General features: G+C 36.8%; 1 protein-coding gene across 3 annotated transcripts in view; it reads left to right on the top strand.

The window, feature by feature from the left end:
* LOC134743209 (uncharacterized) overlaps positions 1–13,384 on the top strand; it is a 32,283-nt gene extending 18,899 nt beyond the window's left edge. The window contains exons 3-10 of one of the 3 annotated variants that reach the window (XM_063676588.1): positions 2,702–2,840; positions 5,858–5,974; positions 6,923–7,171; positions 8,541–8,645; positions 9,846–10,070; positions 10,468–10,627; positions 11,103–11,239; positions 12,378–13,384. In XM_063676588.1, the coding sequence (XP_063532658.1) occupies positions 2,702–2,840; positions 5,858–5,974; positions 6,923–7,171; positions 8,541–8,645; positions 9,846–10,070; positions 10,468–10,627; positions 11,103–11,239; positions 12,378–12,461 (1,216 nt within the window). In that variant the 3' untranslated portion in view covers positions 12,462–13,384. Of the gene's footprint in view, positions 1–2,701; positions 2,841–5,857; positions 5,975–6,922; positions 7,172–8,540; positions 8,646–9,845; positions 10,071–10,467; positions 10,628–11,102; positions 11,257–12,323 lie in introns of all 3 variants that reach the window. The other 2 variants (XM_063676587.1, XM_063676590.1) reach the window with 2 other exon arrangements.
* Positions 13,385–20,333: the final 6,949 nt, after the last annotated feature.

Raw genomic sequence — 20,333 nt, 5'->3', positions numbered from 1 at the left:
GGTTTCTTGAAACAAATAATAAATTCTTGAATATCTTGGTACGTATATAAAGTTCGGGAAGCCTTGGCATTTAAGAATTTTTGACCATAAGAAAAAGGGAAACGATTCTGACTTATAAAAACCTAAACAGGGTCTAAAAATAATCTGTCGAAACTAATAAAACGCTCGATCGGGACCATCGTGTCAAGGTAACTTAATATTTAGCACCGCGAGTGAAGCATCATAAGATCCCTAATAGCAAAAAACATTTGTCCGGGCACTTTCCTCGTCAATCACGAGGGACGATGATTAATGGATTGAGCGATAAAGTATTTCTTCTTTTAACCACTTTCGTGACGCAGTGATAGCAAGGATGACGCTAGGTACTTGGGGAGTCGTAGGCGGATCGCAGGTTGATGTCACCGCTATTTTTCGTTGAGTTTGTCAATGTTCCTCGAAAGCTGGTGTAATTATTTATTTAGATCGACGTTTATTAATGAAAGGGGAGATAATGAAATACTGGCTGTTTTTCCGTACTAAATTGTTCTGGGAAATGGCAATATTACAAACAAGCAATACACAATACACACGTATGTAAGACCAAAGTGTGTAAGTGGCTTTTTTCGTTATCAAATATCAACCTGCAGTCGTGCTACATCATTCATAATTTTTTCCAGTCATGTAAACTTATTTAGCACAACTTGGAAAAGAGAAATAGGCGTGATAAGTTACGCGTGATAAGCATGACTTTGAGAAGACATTGGAGAGATTATAAAAACTAAGCAAAGCGGCCTGAACAAGTAGTTTCGTATTTATTCAGATTCAATGAATCAACTTGCGTCAGTGTGCGGGCTGTGCGGCATCGGCACAAGCATTTTTGTACTGAATTACTATATGAGTTTTATAGCTTTAAAAAGCTAAAACTACCAAACACTAAGACAGAGAGCTTTTAAGATACCACCGACTTGTATTGTTCACTAAACTAGCTTCAACGTTATACTCATACAACATTTCATAACCCTTACGTAAAACTTTCTGTGTTGTGCATTCAGCCTTGTATAATATTTACCTGTATAAAATCCCTTCACATCTTTTCTCATTTCCCATCCACTTAAATTCGCCTTCAACCTTCCTATTATTGTGTAAAAATGGGGGTCATAACTCATACCAACCGCCACGGGGTATGTATTTAAACTCAAGGTTAATTTTTGCTTCGATTGACGTTTTTACAGACCACTGAAGATTAATTGTTCACGCACTTAAACTGACCAAGTTCCCAATTGCTCTATTATTCCTCGTATTGAGAAATTACAACTGTGGATCTATTCTATTGCTTGGATATGAACCTTAATGTATTAATAGTAATGCAGCTTTTCCTGGATTAAATAGAGAAGTAAAATAGGTATTTGCTGAGATGCTATTAAGTACGTATCGATAGGGTTCGATAGGGCTATTAATATCTACTTCAGAACTAGTGAAGTATTTCCACTATTGAACAAATGCCTTAAAATTGAGTCATTAAGCTGAAAGAAGTATATATTCTTGAAATAGCTGCATTATCAATTAATAAAATAAAAAAATTAAAAAAATCGTTTAATTCAGACCAGGATCCATATATTTGTTAGTAACTACACTAAAACAAACTTATATAAAAACATTTATAATTTAAAACTAAGACTAATCACTGGAAGCAGGGAGGAACACGAGAGACAAGATTGGTTATGTAGCCCTGCCTATCACCACCTCTACCCAGTATTTTTTAAATGAAAGTTAAGGCACAAACGGATCTATCTTTTTTTTTTAGATTGAAAAGTAATACGAGGGCTGATTGGAAAGTTCACGGCATGGCCAATAAAAGTTTTTTTTAAACATTCGTCTCATGTCATTTTCAACTGCCCTTATTTAGCTGTCATTCTGCGAATTTTCAGTTGGCGACTTTATTAAAAAAAAAATTACGGCCGATCTAGTACTTGCTGTTTCTACTTGCTGTAATTAAATATCTTTATAGCCTAGACCTGATATCAAGCAGATCCTCAATACTTTTTAGAATTTTCCCCTCATCTACTCACTCATATACTCATCTACTTTAGCGAGGATCTGTACATTATACAGTGAGCTGAGTCAGCTGAGCATATTTAGATACGAGCCCGTATGTAAATATGCTCAGCTGGATTTTAGCTGGCTAAAAATTTACGGAATAATCCGAGACTGAATCATGTAACTTGCTTGCGATGACGGACTCGTATTGCTTGTAGTATGGTTCACGGTTTAAGTTATAAATTCTAAGGTCTAATATCCTCACCTCTATCACCTCACAAAGAAACTACATTGACCGACCGCGCGACGTAAGACTTTGTTACCACATGCATGCGGCGATGTCTGCTAATTTGTGTACGTGAACTGCCGGTGAACACGACGTGCATGTAATATAACTACTTTTATTTAGCTCTTTGTAAGGTTACTTAGTTTACTCCACTGTAGCCTTTTTACAATGTATGTAGCTCCTGATAGGTACTTAATTGTTACTACTTCGACAGACACCAAAAATAAGTGGGCATGACGCTTATTTTTCTATAAAATGTGGAATGAGCTTACCCCCAAACCTAAATATCCCCAACCAATCGTAAGGAAGAGGAAGACCACCCGCCACCTGGTGGTTAGACATGCAAAATAGATCCAGAAAGAGAATTAAACATGTTAAACATGTCGTTTCTTGTTGCAGGTGGTCACATGGGCTACTGTTCCATCAGGCGATAGTGGACTGCGCCCGCGCCGCCATTTTGCTACCGCTCGGCATCGCCGTCTTCCGCTGCCAGCCAGTCTACAAGTGCTCGCTGGTCGAAACTGCGTTTCTACTGTTGGTATGTACGACAAAGATTGTTTACGGTTTTCTAATGATTTAAATAGCGTCGACCTGTATGGAGACAATCCTTTTGTGTAAGTAAAAATCGTAAAAAATAATTATATCACTGAACAAAAAGATTACCTACCTTAATTATTATATATTATTATATAGATGGATATATGTAGTAGTTTAAAAGAGTTAGGTAAAATTATCACATAGAAAGATACGTCTCCAAAACATAACCATCAGCGGTTATTAACCACGCAGCGTCATGCAGCGCGTAGCCTGGTATTAATTTATAATTTTATTAAAGGGTACAAAAACTCAAATTCAGCTGGAATGAAACTTAAACATGAGAGTAGGTAAATACAAAAACGCACCTAAAACTAAAATCCTGTAGTATGAAACACGCTTAGGTAATATTTTCCATCAACAACATAAACCCGTGAAAAATATTCATAGCCACAAACCTTGGTTCTAATTCCTTTTCGGAGCGTTTGAAACTAATCCCTCCATCAATCGATCGTTCGCATCAAGTTTTACCGGCTTTAAAATTCGGTTTGGACAGTTTTGCCAAATCTCATAAAAAGATCCATAATATTTATATGTACCTAAATAAGCATTGCTCATTTAAACAGTATTTAAACAGTAAGTTAGGTTGGGTAATGTTTTAGGTATTTAGTTGATAAGTTTAAATATATGTGATTATTCTATTTTGATATTATGTTCTTGAGTGCAGCACCACCAATCGGCGTGAGCCGTGGATCTCGCTCGCACTTATTGGTGCACGTGAGATGCCTAATCACACTGAAGGCCGTATGAAAATAATGAAAACAATATCGAATTGTTTAAACGGAATCGGCCTCCGTAACTCGAGATCAAAAGACTTATTATTTTCACTTTAACTCGTTAAAACTTTTCGTTGAATACGATTCCTGTTACTACAATCCTAACAAGCCTTTTACGTAAGAGCTAAGAACATTTTCGTTTCATTATTATTATTTCTATTTATATTGCTTTTGTATAGGTGTACTCACCAACACCGTCTGAGCTATGTGCTGTCTTTAGTCCTCTTTTTAGGGTTCCGTACCCAAAGGGTAAAAACGGGACCCTATTACTAAGACTCCGCTGTCCGTCTGGCCGTCTGTCTGTCTGTCACCAGGCTGTATCTCATAAACCGTAATAGCTAGACAGTTAAAATTTTACACATGATGTATTTCTGTTGCCGCTATAACAACAAATACTAAAAAGTACGGAACCCTCAGTGCGCGAGTCCGACTCGCACTTGGCCGGTTTTTTTATTATGTCTTGCCCTTACAAGCGTCGCTGGTCGCATTTGCAGAGTCTATTCCTCTTTTCGACGAGTTGGTCTTGCAAGCGCGGCCACACACTTGATGTTAGTCAATTTTTAGTGCTCTACACAAATTTTGTTCAACTTCAGTCTTGTAAATCGGTTATTTGATAATATTAAGCTAGTTCACCTTCCTTTTTCTTTTCCCTGATTTCCTTCTATTTATTCTTTCTACTTATAACTTTCAATAGCTAAAGTGAATTTATAGTAGGTAACTTATTAATAATTATTAGTACCTAGTAGGTAGGCGGTGGCGGACGAACCGTAATATGTAATTAGATTAAATTATTAAATCATTTTATTCAGTCAAAGGGACCTTCGACTAAATGTTTTAGAGTACCTAAACTATTAAATAAACATTGAATAACCTGACCTTAACTTGCTTTACTCGGAGTGAGACTATGTCCTCCACAAACTTAATTAAATTACCAAGCTGAAGTTCTAAGTGCGCAAAGCCCTTGGAAAAATATATATTTAATAATAACTATAATGTCATTTTTTATCAATATTGTAGTACTCGTAAAGTGAAGTTTATTCACTCTGCCTGCCCAAGCCACAAAATTTAACGGCAACAATTTAAGCTAGGTTCCTAATTATTACAAGATTTACAGGCTTCGTAAAGAAATAATTATTTTACTGCTGCAATTTCCACGTTTCGCTGTATAGTTGTCGCCACAACAAAACTATTGTAAACGCTAAACAGAATCATATATGTATCTAACGCAGAATTTAGAATCGTTTAAGGTATACTAAGTTGGTTATATTGCCTCACTAACAAAGAATGCCTCAAAGTTGAACACAAAAGCAGCAATTTCCCTGTCTCTGCGGGGATGAAAGAACCTTGTAGCAATTTGATATCATCAATAATTCCGAGGTGACAAAAGTTCTTTGCGCCATCAAAAATAAGCGAGGAATTATTCCAAGCCTGGAGTTAAGTGCTCTTAATGTGTCCACTTATAACTTTTCAACAAAAAAGCGAATTCAGCGTTTGTCTTTTGTCTTCGTCTTGAACTATTGTCAAATCATACGATGTAGGTAAAATAAAAAAAAAACTCATTTTATTCAGCTTAATTTCATCGCATTAAAATTCTATTGTGCAAATCGTAATTATAACATTGTGCCACCATACCTACTTTATTATAGTTACATCATACAACATTATGAATTTTAAATGGTAGATTTTGGTTCATATTTGGTGTATAAAAAATAGCCCAGTTCTGCAGTTTTTGTGTCCTCTGTTTAATAGATCCTTGACAACTAAATAAAATAATATACCATTGTGCGCACCGAGCTTGGTTTAATGCAAAAGTCGTTTAATTCTAAGCGTGATTACTTATTCCGTTACATTTGTGTTGACTTAAATAAATGTTTGTGAATGGGGAACCCCAGTAATTACAAACGACTTAAAGACTCATAATAAAGCCCAAATCAAATTACTTCGACACGATAAAATACTCGGGATAAAATGAATGTCAGCATATTAGGTATAATACCTATCTAAATATATTTACACGTAATTTATCTCATTTATATTGGTGGCCACAACAGTACCAGAGGATTATCACTTATTGAGAAATGTAAAATATGGTACAGATTTAAAAGATTTAACATTATTATTTTTCTGGATTTTTCCATTCGTCAGACGGTTCATAAATGCGTTAGTTACATATCCTTTGTTTCAGGTAACGGTATCAACCGTGAATATGTTGACTACGGTGTTGAACGACAGCCCCATATTTCCTGAAAACGAGGAAGAACAAGCCGATTTATCTGCACCCCTGCTAATGGACAGCCCGCAGGTACAATTATATTGAGAACTGAATATATGACACATTAGGTGCTGAACAAAATGGAATTGGGTAAGAGATCCATTCGCGAAAGCCGACAAAAATAGCGAATGACATTATGTATGTATGTATGTAATCGTTTATTGCAGACAAATAGTCCATATTATGTACACAACAATTTACAAGCAGATTATGCCGTTTGAAAATCATTACAGTTACAGTATTTTCATGTACTTACAAATAAATATTTTCTATCAGTTATTTGATTCTTTAACCTCTACTGCTTTTATAAATCGACCGGAACATTTATACCTAATGTAAGTGTACTTACTTTTCAATGTGCATTTTGTCAATGTTCCACTTCATAACAAGCTGTATGAAAAGAAGCTGATGGAGAAGGTTGACCGGTTCAAATATTTAGGTCACGTTATCACGAGTGACCTAAAGGACGACAGTGATATTGAGAGGGGACGTAGGGCGTTGGCGGTTCAGGGGAATATGCTGGCTCGCAGGTTCGCGCATTGTACAAGGGAAGTAAAGAGAATTATCAAGTCCTTCTGTCAATCGTTTTACACCAGCGGTCTGTGGGTTAGTTATACTCAGAGCCATCAACGCCTTACGAGTCCTCTATATTCTTTATAACACAAGCACAGTTACTGTGCTTGTGATATTAGAGATTTTATAGCGCAGAGGAGCTCTTTATATAAATATATCATTATATTAGCGATCGCAAGCAGCAACTGCACGTTCTACCACATCCTAAATTGAACCAAAATAATAAGTATGAATATACTTATGTATGCACAATTTAATTTTAAGTGTGAAAATTTAAAGTCGCCGTAAGATCGCTTTATACTTCTCCTGTCACAAGAAAACAAAGTTTAATTTGGAGCGCGGCGGAACGTGCCGTCGCTAAAAAATGAAAGAACACGTTAATTCCTTTTTCTTTACTTGTTTTAGTGCGTCCTCTTCGGCACATTCATGATCTGGTTCGCATCCATCACGATCAATCTCGGCCCAACGTTTCTGTCGGGCGCACTAGCAGCCAGCGCCGGACACTACGGATCCTACGGGCCGGCTCCCTCTTGCCCTCTTGTCCGAGGGCCTTTCCGACACTACGTCCTCAACGCCCTCTGGATTGGCGTCAACGCCGTATGCGTAGGCCTCACGCTGTTCCATCTCAAGAAACTGCACAGAGACCTTACTAAGGTTTGATGACACTAATTTAGGTTTGAAGATACTTGAACGACGGACACAATGGCATGGAGAAGTGCTACTATATTAGCAGGATAGTCGCTTAGTATGTTTCATTTGCGTTATCATGGTCATTATCATTGTCGATGTAGACTTCTCCATGATCATTTGACCATATCACTTGTTGATCATAATGTCATTCACAGCTTTTAATGAATTAGTGATAGTTTTTGTTTCAGTGACACAAAATGGTGTAATCGTAATATATTTTTTTTGGAAATGTTACGCAGAATGTATCGTGTATAAAATGCACTATCAGTGACTACTATAGAAGACATCGACATGGTTTAAATCGATTTGCAACTAAACTTACCCCTTCCATCATGCGATAGTCGACAAACATCAACGCTGGAGTTAGGAGTTTTTGGTACTTTGCCAATACGCCTAGCACCACAAATAAGATTTAAATTTTCACGAGTCAGCTTATACTAAATAGATGCAAAATCGGGTGGTCAAGAGGAATTTGCCTAGTAAAGTTTTAGGAACTGTGCGGGATACGGCATCGGAAGTTTATGGGCTCGTCTGTTATTTGAAGATAGAATTGTAGCCGGCACTTTTTTGACATATGTATGCTTGTATGCTAGAGTTATCCATCCGCCTACAATGAATCAACGAATTCAGACTACCGATATGAGTCTAAATGTATCAAATTTTACGGATATAAGCTCGGTTTATCTCGAACTTGTTGTTGCATTTTATCAAGTTAAATATATTCAATGGTACAATCTTTAAAGCTTCTAAGCAAATAATAATCGTTAAAGCTATCAAACATTAAGTGCCAGTTGCACTATAAAAAGTAAAAAAGTAACTGCACTAAAACTCCTAAATAGTTTACAATAGTTTATTAATTTTTGAGTTTTCTATAATTAAAACAATACAAATCTCTTGTTCCACCGCTTGAGTTTTTCCTCTCAATCGTGATCTCCTGTCAATGTCATTATTGTTCAAAACCGCGGCGCAAATCTGTCACTTGTCAAACATTTTAAAAATAAAACTAAAACATCGTTTAAGTTATCCTCAATATCTAATACTATGAAGCTTTCCATACAATAAAATTTAGTAAACTCCTTAATGATGACAAACAGTTTGGTGCAGCCGACCCTAAGGTCGGGTTGCACCAAACCGTCTGTCACCGTTCTAGTGTTCGCTAAATTTTATTGTATTGGAAGTTTCATAGTTTTCTGCTGCTTGACGTTGATCAGTCTGTTAATTGTGGTTGGTGCAACTGGCTCTTAAACTATTAAAGATAACAGACGTTAAATATGCCTGTAACTACTGCCGGATCCTCGCACAGGGGGGATAATTTAAATGTTATCGCATGCAGGCTAACGTAGAGGCAGTGCGAGTAGCTGGTCTAGTGACCACGCTTGTCAGCATGGCTGGAGACAACAGGCGCATGGACTCGCTGCCTAACAGCGTCGGACCGAGGGTAAGTACTAACAACTATGCTCCATTAACGCAAGATTCTCACGATCACTTTGCGATTTGGTTTTCTGGTGCATGTTTTGAAGTACCACAAGTGTTTACCTGCAAAAAGCTCTTGAAGCCTTCTTGCAGAATAAGGTTTTTTTTTATAGGTATAAATACTAGATACTAAGATAATTCCGGAGTTTAATCGACAACCCTCATAACAAACAGCATTTTTATTGCACGACTTGGTCCATTTGGCATTGTAATACAATATAACAGATTTATCATAATTAAGTAGATAGGTAAATATATGGAAATTATCGATAATATCGTCACGTTGCCATGTATATTATAAGTAAGGACATGAATTGTGAAATATCAATATTACTTAGGTGATGATTTGTCTCTTAGTTCTCATGAGAGTCTTGCGGATTGTCTAGAAGTCTTCTTGTCGCATGCGCACACCTATCACATTAACCTATAGCTGCAACCGTAGATTGTTGACTGCACTGTAGAAATTGTATATTAACGTCTAGCCGCGTGAAGTAGAATTTTTAATTAGAAAATACCATTCAGCGAATCAAAAATTAAGATCTTTTAAAACCTACACTATTACGACACCCGTTTGGCCTCCTGGAGACCTTTTTCCAAATAGTCCCGTGGTTCTCAATTAGCCCTACTTTACTAGTTCATTAATTAAACGAAAAAAGTCGAAAATACGAAATGAGAAACTTACGAAAAATTCGATGGGCTCGGGTACCTACCTAAACTTCGGAGGTCAGATGGTTAGAAACAACCGGCATTAAATATTCCGAAATGACGTGAATTCGCGTTCAAACCTCGCCCGAGGTGATGAACTTTTTTATTTTTCCTGTATTTCAAGAAGTATTTTTGAGCCTAAAGAGTGATCGTAAACTCACGCGGCTGGACCAATAGAACTTCATAAAGTTTTTGAATTTTAAACTATCGAATCCTTAATAAAATTTAAATTTAACAGTATCCGCTTTATTTAAACTCTCCTTACTTAAAAAAATAACTCATTACCTTACCTTATCACATCTATTTTAACTTTTTTCCTACACGCCCTTTACCTTTTTAAATATTTGCCTTAAATAAAATTTAAACAGAGTAGCTATCCGCTTTTAAAGAAAACTTAAAATGAAAAATAAAACAATTCATTTTGTGATTTGACTGGGTACTAAATAAGTATTTTTCATAGACTGTAGACGGAGCGTTAGCGGATGGTCAGCGCATGCAAAGCTCGAATCTCCCGCTGGGCGGCGGGCGTCGACTGCGGGGATACCTGGCGCGCGTGGAGCGGGAGGGGGTGCGCCGCGTGCGCATGTTCGTCGTCATCACCGCCGCGTACGTGCTGTTCTGGGGGCCGCTGTTCATCGTGACGCTGCTGCACCATCCGACGCTTACGTCGCATATAGCGTATGAGGTACAAATGATCCATTCCATCTCATATTTATATGCCGTTATTGAGTTTTCAAAATCAACTTCCTTTTTAAAACCTCCTAGGTGAACGTGTAGGTCACTGGTTCAAATTTGGTTTCCGCTGCGGTAGACCGTTCGTCACAAGCACGAATGCTAAGTCATATTGATGCCGGATTGTAAAAGTTACCGACTGAGCAGATATTAAGTAAAATGTAATCGATCCATTTGAGGAGATGGTGTACCTTTTTTGTAGTAAAATACATAATAATTATCAAAGGTGTATCATAAGATTCATTAAAGCTTAATAATAAAATGTCCACAGCCTAATGATGGTTTTCCACCAGCGCTACCAGCATCTTGCTAGGTTAATCAATAAGTAGCAACCATTCGTATTTCCACAGATGTACTTCCAAATCTCGCTGCATATCTCGTACGTGCACGCCGCAGTGAATCCTCTGCTGTTCATGGCCCTGCACCGCGCTCTGCGTCGAGCGACCCTGCAACTGTGCTGCGGGTGCTGTGTGCATTGGAGCCAGTTTGTTCTGGCACTTACAGCTGCTGGTAATTAACAGTTTTGAAGCTCTTCTAGGCTTGAACGTGATCTCAATATAATCTGGAACAATATATACATAATTAATGAGGCCATAATGATGAATTACTTCTGGAATTGAAAATAGCGCTGTGATTTTGAGAAGACAGATTCAGTTTGATGAGGAAGGCACCAATCATAGTAGAGTATTTTGACTGTTGTGGTGTTGAAGAGTTGACATTATTACCAGCACATGTCTCTGCTACAAATAAAATGTATACTGTTATTGTAGATATATTTGAATCTGGTCCGGTTGTCTGTTGGACGGAAGTATTTTCTCTGCAGGTATGTGCAGAATTTAAGCCAGATACTCGTAGTCTACTGTCATAAGATGTATCTGAGCATTCTGAGCTAATGATTCAGGTCAGTATGCTCAAGATTTTCCGAACGTTTGTACTTTGAACATGTTTCAAGAACCAATTATTCAACCTTTTTTCTGTCTTACAGCTCAGTCACCACTGGCACCAGCCTCCTTCTCCCCAGCCGCAGCATCGCCCGAGCCTCCCCCAGCACCGCCCCCACCCATGGCGCCCCCCGCGCCGCCGGCGCCCGCGCACTCGGTCCCCGCGCCTCACACGATGATGGTAATTACTTCTTATATGTAAGTGTTGACACCGTAATACGTGGTTTACTCACTCGCACTGCCCCGCACGAACCCTTAGGCGGAATCCCATTAGTGTGCGCCATTGTGCCACATAATGTCTACTACTTACCTAGAATGGTCTTATCCATTGTCTATTTCATTGGCTAAACATGTATTGGCTAAAATATACAACGTTTAAAATCCAAGCCCTCAAACCAATAATGGGTTTGGTTTGAAGTTGCCAACATCAAGTGAGTTTAGCAAGGAGACGTTTATCAGTAGAATGATGCTTTCTCTTGGTCCTAGCATTCTCGCAAGCTCTATTACAGCGGTTTCGTAGCGATGTGTAAGCTTAACGATTTCAATCATTTCCGAGCCCGGTTCTAGCCATCAGTTGATTGTCTTTTGTCAGAGACCGTAAGCCACAATGCTGGAATGCGTGCTTAGCCTACTCGGTCTCTGCTTGATCGTCAATACTGTATTGTTTTAAGATAAGCTATAATCCTCGTGCAAATGCAAAGATTTCTATAATATGTCTTAAAGTATTAAAATAGGTTTGAATAGCACAATAGCGTACAATATGAATGGGATTCCTCCCGTAGTTCCCTCGCGAGTTAGACACGGAAGATCCGCGGTGTTTTTGGTTCCTTAGGCTTTTTTCCAGGGGATAAAAACTTGATACTTATTTATTAAACCTTAAGGTGAATATATCATCAATACCAACAGCATCGATACAATCGATACCATATCAATACCACCAATTATTACTATCACAAACTTATTTGTAAGCATTGTCTTTGCGATGAACTAAACGCCTCATGTACCTGTTAAAGAAGCTTATTGGACCAATAACTTTTTATAATTATGGTAAAAAAACTGCATGAAGACTTTCGGAACTATTGACTCAATCCGAGGGATACCTAACGAAAAACGAAGAATGGTATAGTTACCAAGCAGTTCCAAGAGTGATAACTCTCGGATTGATCCGACTGTGATTTTCAATTCTTCTGTGATAGTGGCGTTCCTATTAGACATCCTGTAGCTACCCTACTCTAAGTTAAATGAACTCAAAATCTCGATCTCAGAGTTGGGAAGTTGAGGAGTGTGACGCTGAGAGTATGTCGAGTGCGCGTGTGCAGGGAGACGAGGATATGATGGGGGAGCCGTGGAGCAGCGTGCGCCGGCCCCCGCGCTCCCCGAGCCCCCTGCTGCCCGCGATCTAAGCGGCCTCGGCCTTCGACGTGGCCATTCTGCACCATGCCGCGTCCTCGTAAGCCGGCGCCCGCGCCGCGGTCGCCACACATATCCGCGCTGCATTTACTATCATCCGTGTCCAAATATATAGGTATATGTAAATATACGTGAAACATCAACGAATTATGTGTATATGGTTAGCAAATTAGCGAAACATTTATGTACGAAGTAGTTTCTGGTTTACATATAAATGGTAAATTAAAATGGTTTTCTACTAGAGACCTGCAACCTCAATAATGGAGAAAAAAGTGCAAAGTTAAGACAAAAACTATTACGGGACTAATTGGCTATTAATAAGTGAACCTGAACCTGAAATTAAACTTGTTATAAGGTTGTACCTATAATTGAATAAGAATTATTCTGTGGCTATCCTATCAGAATGAATCTAATTTTATTATATTTATTCGGACTAAGTATTTAAAGCACAGAGTAAATCAAGTACTTTAAAATTATGAATGTTTATGGTGTATTCGATTAATGTGTGTTCTAATTCTAAAAATTAAGCACTTAGACAAAGTTTATAGAGATCTTATTGTATCATAAACGTATGTAGGTATTTTAAATATTATACACTTGTAACATTTTATGGGAAGCTCAAATTCTAAACATGAGGACATAGCATACATCACAATCATATGCACTATTTAGAAATAGTACCGACTGGAATCGGTCATAGTCTAAATAAAGATTCTATTTTTGTTAGTAAAAATGCAATCTCCTATTATGTGAGCAATATGTTCTCAAGACACCAATTAGATAGGGAGTGTAGTATAAAATAATGAAATATATTTATGAAAATTATGAATGTCCTATCACATTGTTTTAAATTGTTATTTTGTAAATACTAAAACGTACTATTTCCATAATTTATAATCTTAAACAGTTAATTTATGAATTTTTAACTTGTTATTATCCGTTGTCAAATTATTATTCGTGTGTTTTTCCTGTTAATATGAAATTATTACTAAAATTTTATTGATTGTTAACATGTATCTACTCATGTAATTTTTATGCATAAAGACTGACTAATTTTATTTTTCTGTTTAACTGTCCTGTGTGTATGTATTCCTATGAACTTATGTAAGTAGGTATACTATCTTAGTTTTAAATATCAAGTATATGACTCGATAAGTGTATCACTCTTAGAATTAAGTTACATAATTATGTGTTTTAATTTGTATGTATACGTATGTAGTATATCTTATCTAGATTGTATTTTTTCTCAGTTAACCGTTGTTTTATAAAAAGTACTGTAAAGAAATTTAATTTAATCTATAACATACAAATATTTGGTGACGATCCTACACAGATCAACCTAGCCCGAAACTCAGCAAGGCTTGTACCTAATACGTATGAGTAAATAACAATAGTAAACATGCTTATCTTTTTTTTTTAACATAGGAATTAGAGTCGGCCGGACAATTTCCCGGCCCTATTTCTCTTTACCCTAAACATGCTTATCTATGTATTATTTTACAATATATAAGTAAATCAACACTGAGTGGGAATTGACTTTAGTGTTAGTCAATTTAGTGTCCTTCTTGTTAAAGAATTGGTTTCTATCAAATAATGTATTTAGGCTATATTAACACACTCCAACATCTTTGGTACAATTTAGCAAATATAAACCATAATATTTAAATACCTGGATGTTACTTCGACAGTGTACGGCGAAACACATACTCGTATGGGCATTATTAATGCTATGGATGCGAAAACTGAGTGTTTAAGGGTTAACAAAGCTTAACAATACCTAATGTCACCTATCCATAGTAATTAAATGTATTTTGGTTATAACGAAATGACTTACCTGTCTTTAAATGGAATGAAATACATGAAACATGAAAAAGTAGTGTACAATATTATTTAACTGAATAGAAAATGACTTTTTAAAAATCATTGTACATAGTAATGAAGAGACATAAATCGTCCTGTTTACATTTTCGTATTCATTATACAATTTTTTCTATAGTTTAATGTACCTATGTTACATGTGTCGCAGTGGTGTTTAATGTAAGGATCTATGTCTAAAGTAAAATGCCAAATTAAGAGAATATTATAAAATCGTGATCTTCACGTAATTATTAAAATGAGACTATAAAAGGACAAAATAAAATGATTTGACTAAAAATGGTTTGTGTTTTGATTTTTTTAACCTACTTAGGTTTTAGTTGTCAAAATAGCCCTTATTTATTTTCGTAATATAAAAGGAAAAGAAACGACGACGCACTGAATGTAAAAATATGTGAAATTCCGTGGGGCAATATTTTCATACGCCCTTGACTACTATTATCAGATAAATAATCCCACAGGGCGGCGCGCGGCACCACAGTCAAGCACAGAAATGTCTGTCCTGCCTTACTATTTACACGGTGTCAAATTTTCTTTATTAGTTAACTACAGTTGATATTATTGATATGCATTAATTTTTGTTTGTTCATACATATAAACACCATGTGCCTCGAAACATCACAAAAACGACGTTGTAAGAAGTACTTACACCACAAATGAAACAATAACAATGTCACTGTTAATTATCATGATCAACGACAACAAAGAACAGCGCGGCAATGCAGTCGCAATGGGGTGGGCAATTGTCAAAGGCATACATAGATGGCGCTAGCATTGGCATTACCTATCTCTGGTTTTGTTCTATGAAATTTGGCTGTAAGGGCTAGTATCCAGGCCATAAAAAAACACGAATTTGACACTATTCGTAGGACTGACAGGTAAAACCTATGCTGGCGCCATCTATAATAAATAAATAAAAAATAGATACCTAATAAAATATTTATTTCCAGTTAACGTTACAACAACGGGGGTATTATTTTACAGTAAAGGTTTAAAATCTTAATGCTAGGCAAAGCCTGTATCGTGGTTACCAGTTTAAAGATACTTAAATAAAACATACATACATACATATATATACATACATATAATCACGCCTATTTCCCGGAGGGGTAGGCAGAGACCACGGATTTCCACTTGCTACGATCCTGACATACCTCTTTCGCTTCCTTCACTTTCATAACATTCCTCATACACGCTTGCCGGTTTAGGGTGCTCTTGACCTGGCCTTTCTTCAGGATTTCCCCGATCTGATCAGAGAAAGTCCGCCGAGGTCTGCCCCTTCCAACTCCCGTTGCTACCTCTCCCTTATATACTCTCTTTGTTAGCCTCCTTTCACTCATTCTTTCCACGTGTCCAAACCATTTTGACTTAACCAGTTTAAAGATACTTAAACATAACAAATCTGTAAAATACTTCGACCGGCCAACCCCATTGGAATCTAAAGTTATATCCATGTTAGTAATTAGGTAGATAGGGTAGGTAATGTGCCCAAAGGGGTGCTTTTGGATTTCTCATTATGATAACACTAACATTATAATTTTCAGTGCTTACATTGAGCACAATTTTAAACATAATTCATACCTATATTCATTAAAGCTGTTCCAAAAGCTTTCGCAAAATAATGCGATTATGTGTTTATTTGGCCCGCGTTATAGAAGGTAATTAACTAAAACCCTGCAGTAAAGTGTCAGACCTACAGGTATAGTTTCTGTTCCTGTTAAAGACACTGATCGTGAGTTGTTGGTGTGGTTCGACGTGCGATGAAACTGGTTTGTATTGTGTTCAGTAAGTAAAATCAAAACTTAGACTTCTGTCACACCACGCATAACGATTACCGGCCATTACAAAACATTTTGTGCTTAAATACGGAAACCAGTTGAATGAGTTTTCGTATAAGTGTCACCGATGGTTGTAATTTTGATACATCCTCCTTAGGCCGCTTCCCCGCTTGGCGGCGCGGTATCGGTGCAGTACGCAGTATTTCTTCCTGATTGGCGCGCCCGCGACTCCGCGCCTGCGTACTGCACCGATACCGCGCCGCCAAGTGGGGAAGCGGCCTTACACCTTCCTTTCTTTTCCAAACTAAAATACCTTCTGTTAGACGACAAACCATGTTAAGTGGTAGGACCTATACACTATAAATGATGACAATATACTGCTTACTCAGCTGCTCTGTGCTACCGAGTTCCTTCCAGTCGATAACTAGATTTACTTCCACCACAGCTTCCACTGAGCACGTACGAACCAGCCAATCTCGAGTGACATGAATCAAGCAATTATGAACTTTATATTAATGTGATAAGTACCTTCACAAGTTTACCACATAAAACGGTTAGCACGTATGGCGAACGTGACGGTTAACTCTCGTTTCGTGACCGCTATTGAATTCAGAACATTATTTTGGGTTTGACGTCACGGTGTATTAGTGCAGTTTTATATTATTGGAAACATAATTTTTTTGTTGAATGCCGCAACATTCTTCTTCGATTTTGATAATGAATCGAATAGTGATCTAAATATTTTGTATTTTCAAAAAGCTGCTAATGTCACTTTTTATACTTACGTTTTATTTATTTATTTAGAACCGTAAAATGGGGTGAGTAGGAGCAAAACTGACATTCAAACCTCGATAACATTTTATTTTTACATATGCAAACTGAATGGTGTATATAATAAGTGTTCCGGACGTTTGTATTTTATTTTGGGTAGTTCCATTTCATAAATTTGAAGATAAACAGGAAATTCCACCTCACCCCGTAGTCCCTCGTAATTCTAATGAGATGGGTTTTCATACAAAGGTGATTTTTGAAGATTGTTGGATCGTTTTTTTTATTATGAGTATTAGGTACTATTAGCAGTAGCCTTAAAATCCCATCTCACCCCCTTTCATCCCTTCTCTCCCCATTAATAACCTAACTCTCCCCGCGAACCCTACTCACCCCATTTTACGGAACTGAAATATTTTAAGGAATATTATTAGCTTCGACCTTCAGTTACAAGAGAATAAATTTGAATAAAAATAAATGTTTCCGTGGTAGCTATATTCATATTCATTACTGGATTCTTCCGCCGATGGATCACTGTCGTCCGTTTTGTTTTATTTATATAATTTTATAAGAGCCTTGAAGTATAATTAATTCAATAAGTACATTCTCGATATTAACATTATTAACTGGTCTAAAATCTCAAATAATACTTATCTATAAGTATTTAAGTTTAAACAATTCTCCATTTTCAGTCCTTTAAAAACTATTGGAGGTTGGGCATGTGTATGGTGGCGCTAATCCTATTACGTTACGACACAGTCATGTGTGACATCAAAGATAGATATAACTCCGTAATAGATGCATACAGTCTAAGGAAAAAACGTGCCTCGAAAATCAAGATAATTTGATTCTCGATCATTGGGCGCTACTAGCTTTGGCCTACTGTCGTATAGATGGCGTTGACGGTTTCGTTTGTTATTTAACAATTTTAACGCATATCAGTGAAAGAACATGGGCCAAAATCATAAAAATAATTAATGCAAATAAAAAAAATCATTTATCCATATTTAAATACATTTTATCGTATTTTTATAAATCTTCATTTTTAGTTTTAAGGTGTGTCGATAGATAGCAGTGAATTTACTGGGGTTATAAAATTTACTATGACAGTACCGCTCTATCTTATTATATCTCTTGGTGACATCGATTCAAATTACTACAGAAACGGTTTATTTATATAATTTTACTGCTGTCTATTGTCACTTGCAATATATTATTACTCCCCACGTAAACTAGTGTTAAATCTATCAGGGCTATAACCGCGAAAATCGAAGTTCGTCAATTGCGGGCATTTTTCTCTGTCACTCTAATTACGTCTTAATGAGAGTAAAAAAGAAAGATCCCCGCAATTTCGGTGTTCACGGTATACCCCAAGACTCCACCAACTCTGCTAAAATACCCAAGCTCTTTGACTAAAAACAAAAGAATAAGAAAAACTTGCTCCAGAAGCTACCTTATGTAATTCTTATTGGCAGAGGACCGGGTAGATATTACGTTTAACAAACAATTTAATTTGTTATATCTTTTGTTTCTGAAGACAAAATTGCCTTTTCGTTCAATTTCGTATCCAATTTCTTAGCCATTACGAACTTCGGAACTAAATTGAATTGTATAGGTAACAAAGAAACACCTCGGTTCTTCAGTTTTATTGGAAAATTGTTTTTACCTACCTAAGCAATTTACGTCAGTCAAAATGTTTAGAAACTCAAGTAGCTTCATGTAGGTATTGTTAATCAAAGTTACTTAAATGACTAGACGTAACTAAATACAAATATATTATAGTTACTTTGCCAATACCTACAGTCAAGGTCTATAATACCTTTTGGTGCGAACAATTTAGCATACATATGCATGTATATTATTAACCACGTTCGTTGCGCTAACACAGTCGATCCATCCCGAATGCAAATATGCATAATTGTGATGTTAACTAAATTGCAAAATGGTAGCATCGATATTTAGACACACACGCAAACACATTGACTTGTGTATGTGTATACCTACGAGGGCACTAATAGGGGATATTACTGCAATGTTCTGCCACCAGAGTACAGCACTAGCCTTTTTAGTAAACCATAGAGTAACTTTGACAAGTTTTCAGAGGTAATAAAATATGACATTGATGCATCAAGGCGATTTGGTTACAGAGGACATATCGGGAAACGCGTATCCTATATTACACTTTCTGCCTCGTTATCGCTCGAATATGCACGTGACAGAGGTGTTAGATAACCAAATTTTGATTTTCTTGTTTCGCGATAGACCCTCAGATTGTGGTAGTGCGCCACCTATGCAGGATTTCGCGTAATATTCCCTATAATGGTATCATTTGGTCAATACATTATTCACATGTCTGACAAGCTATCCTGTTATTGTTTTTGACAGAAAAGAAAAAATATACAGATAAAACAGTCATAGAGTGGGTATGTATTTTTGCAGCTTATAAGCTAGTTTACTTCGCCATCAGTAGTTACTAAAGTCAACCATCATTCACTTCATCGGGCGTATTAGGAATATTAGGATCTCGTGTTCATTGGAGTAGTTAATCGAGCCAAATGTGGTTATAAATCACTTTCAAGGCGAAACGGTGCCCCAATAGGCTAGGCGTATGATTCGCAAACCTGATAACCCTAGAGAAAAATGTGCTATGCGTTTAAAATAAACAGATCCATTAGCTGTTAAACTTCTTCGCGAACTCCTATTATTATCCTATACCTCCACCTATCATTTGACACAAAATAAATAGCTAACATCTTGCATACGGAACCGATTTGCTGGCAAAGTACGACCATTAATTATAAGAAGCAAAGTGCTCAGGAAGTTTTGAAAGAGCCAGCAATTTATTTTAGACGCCCAGCAGCCTAGAGCCGGATGGAATTACCGGAGCTTTTGTTGTTTATTTGTTATTAATAATAATTTAGAACTTTGTCGTGGATGAAGATCAAAATAATGTATACGTATAGGTTAGAGGATGTAGCTACGCAAAGATCTTCGACACAAAATAAATCACTTACGTAAATGTTGGTCAACAATCTTGGCCCCAAAGCCACCTTCCCTAGATAAGGTCAAGTAGGTCAACCGGGTTTATTTCATCCGCTGGGGTAAATACGAGTAATCTCTAAAATTTCAGAAAAAAATATAGGGGTGGATTTTTAACATAGACAAATTCAGACTACCTGGCTGATGAAAGTTTGCATTACTACCATCTACAACTGCTTTATTTAAGATGTTATTTTTGTAATTCCAAAAGATGGATTTTTTATCGTCGGTCACTTTCACTCTACATTGAATGTACAGTTTAGTGTAAAAATATGGGTTCACAAATCATACTCACAAATATGTCCCATAGCAGAGCTCTTATGTCAGCGAATTAAGAACGGGACATATTTCTGAGTAAGTTGCCTACAACCATATTTTTACACTTGGCTGTACGACTTCAAAGTC

Source organism: Cydia strobilella, chromosome 7 (assembly GCF_947568885.1).
Source record: "Cydia strobilella chromosome 7, ilCydStro3.1, whole genome shotgun sequence".
Taxonomy (NCBI): Eukaryota; Metazoa; Arthropoda; class Insecta; order Lepidoptera; family Tortricidae; genus Cydia; species Cydia strobilella.
The sequence above is the reverse complement of the archived record's forward strand: the minus strand, read 5'-3'. Positions and strand labels throughout refer to the sequence as shown.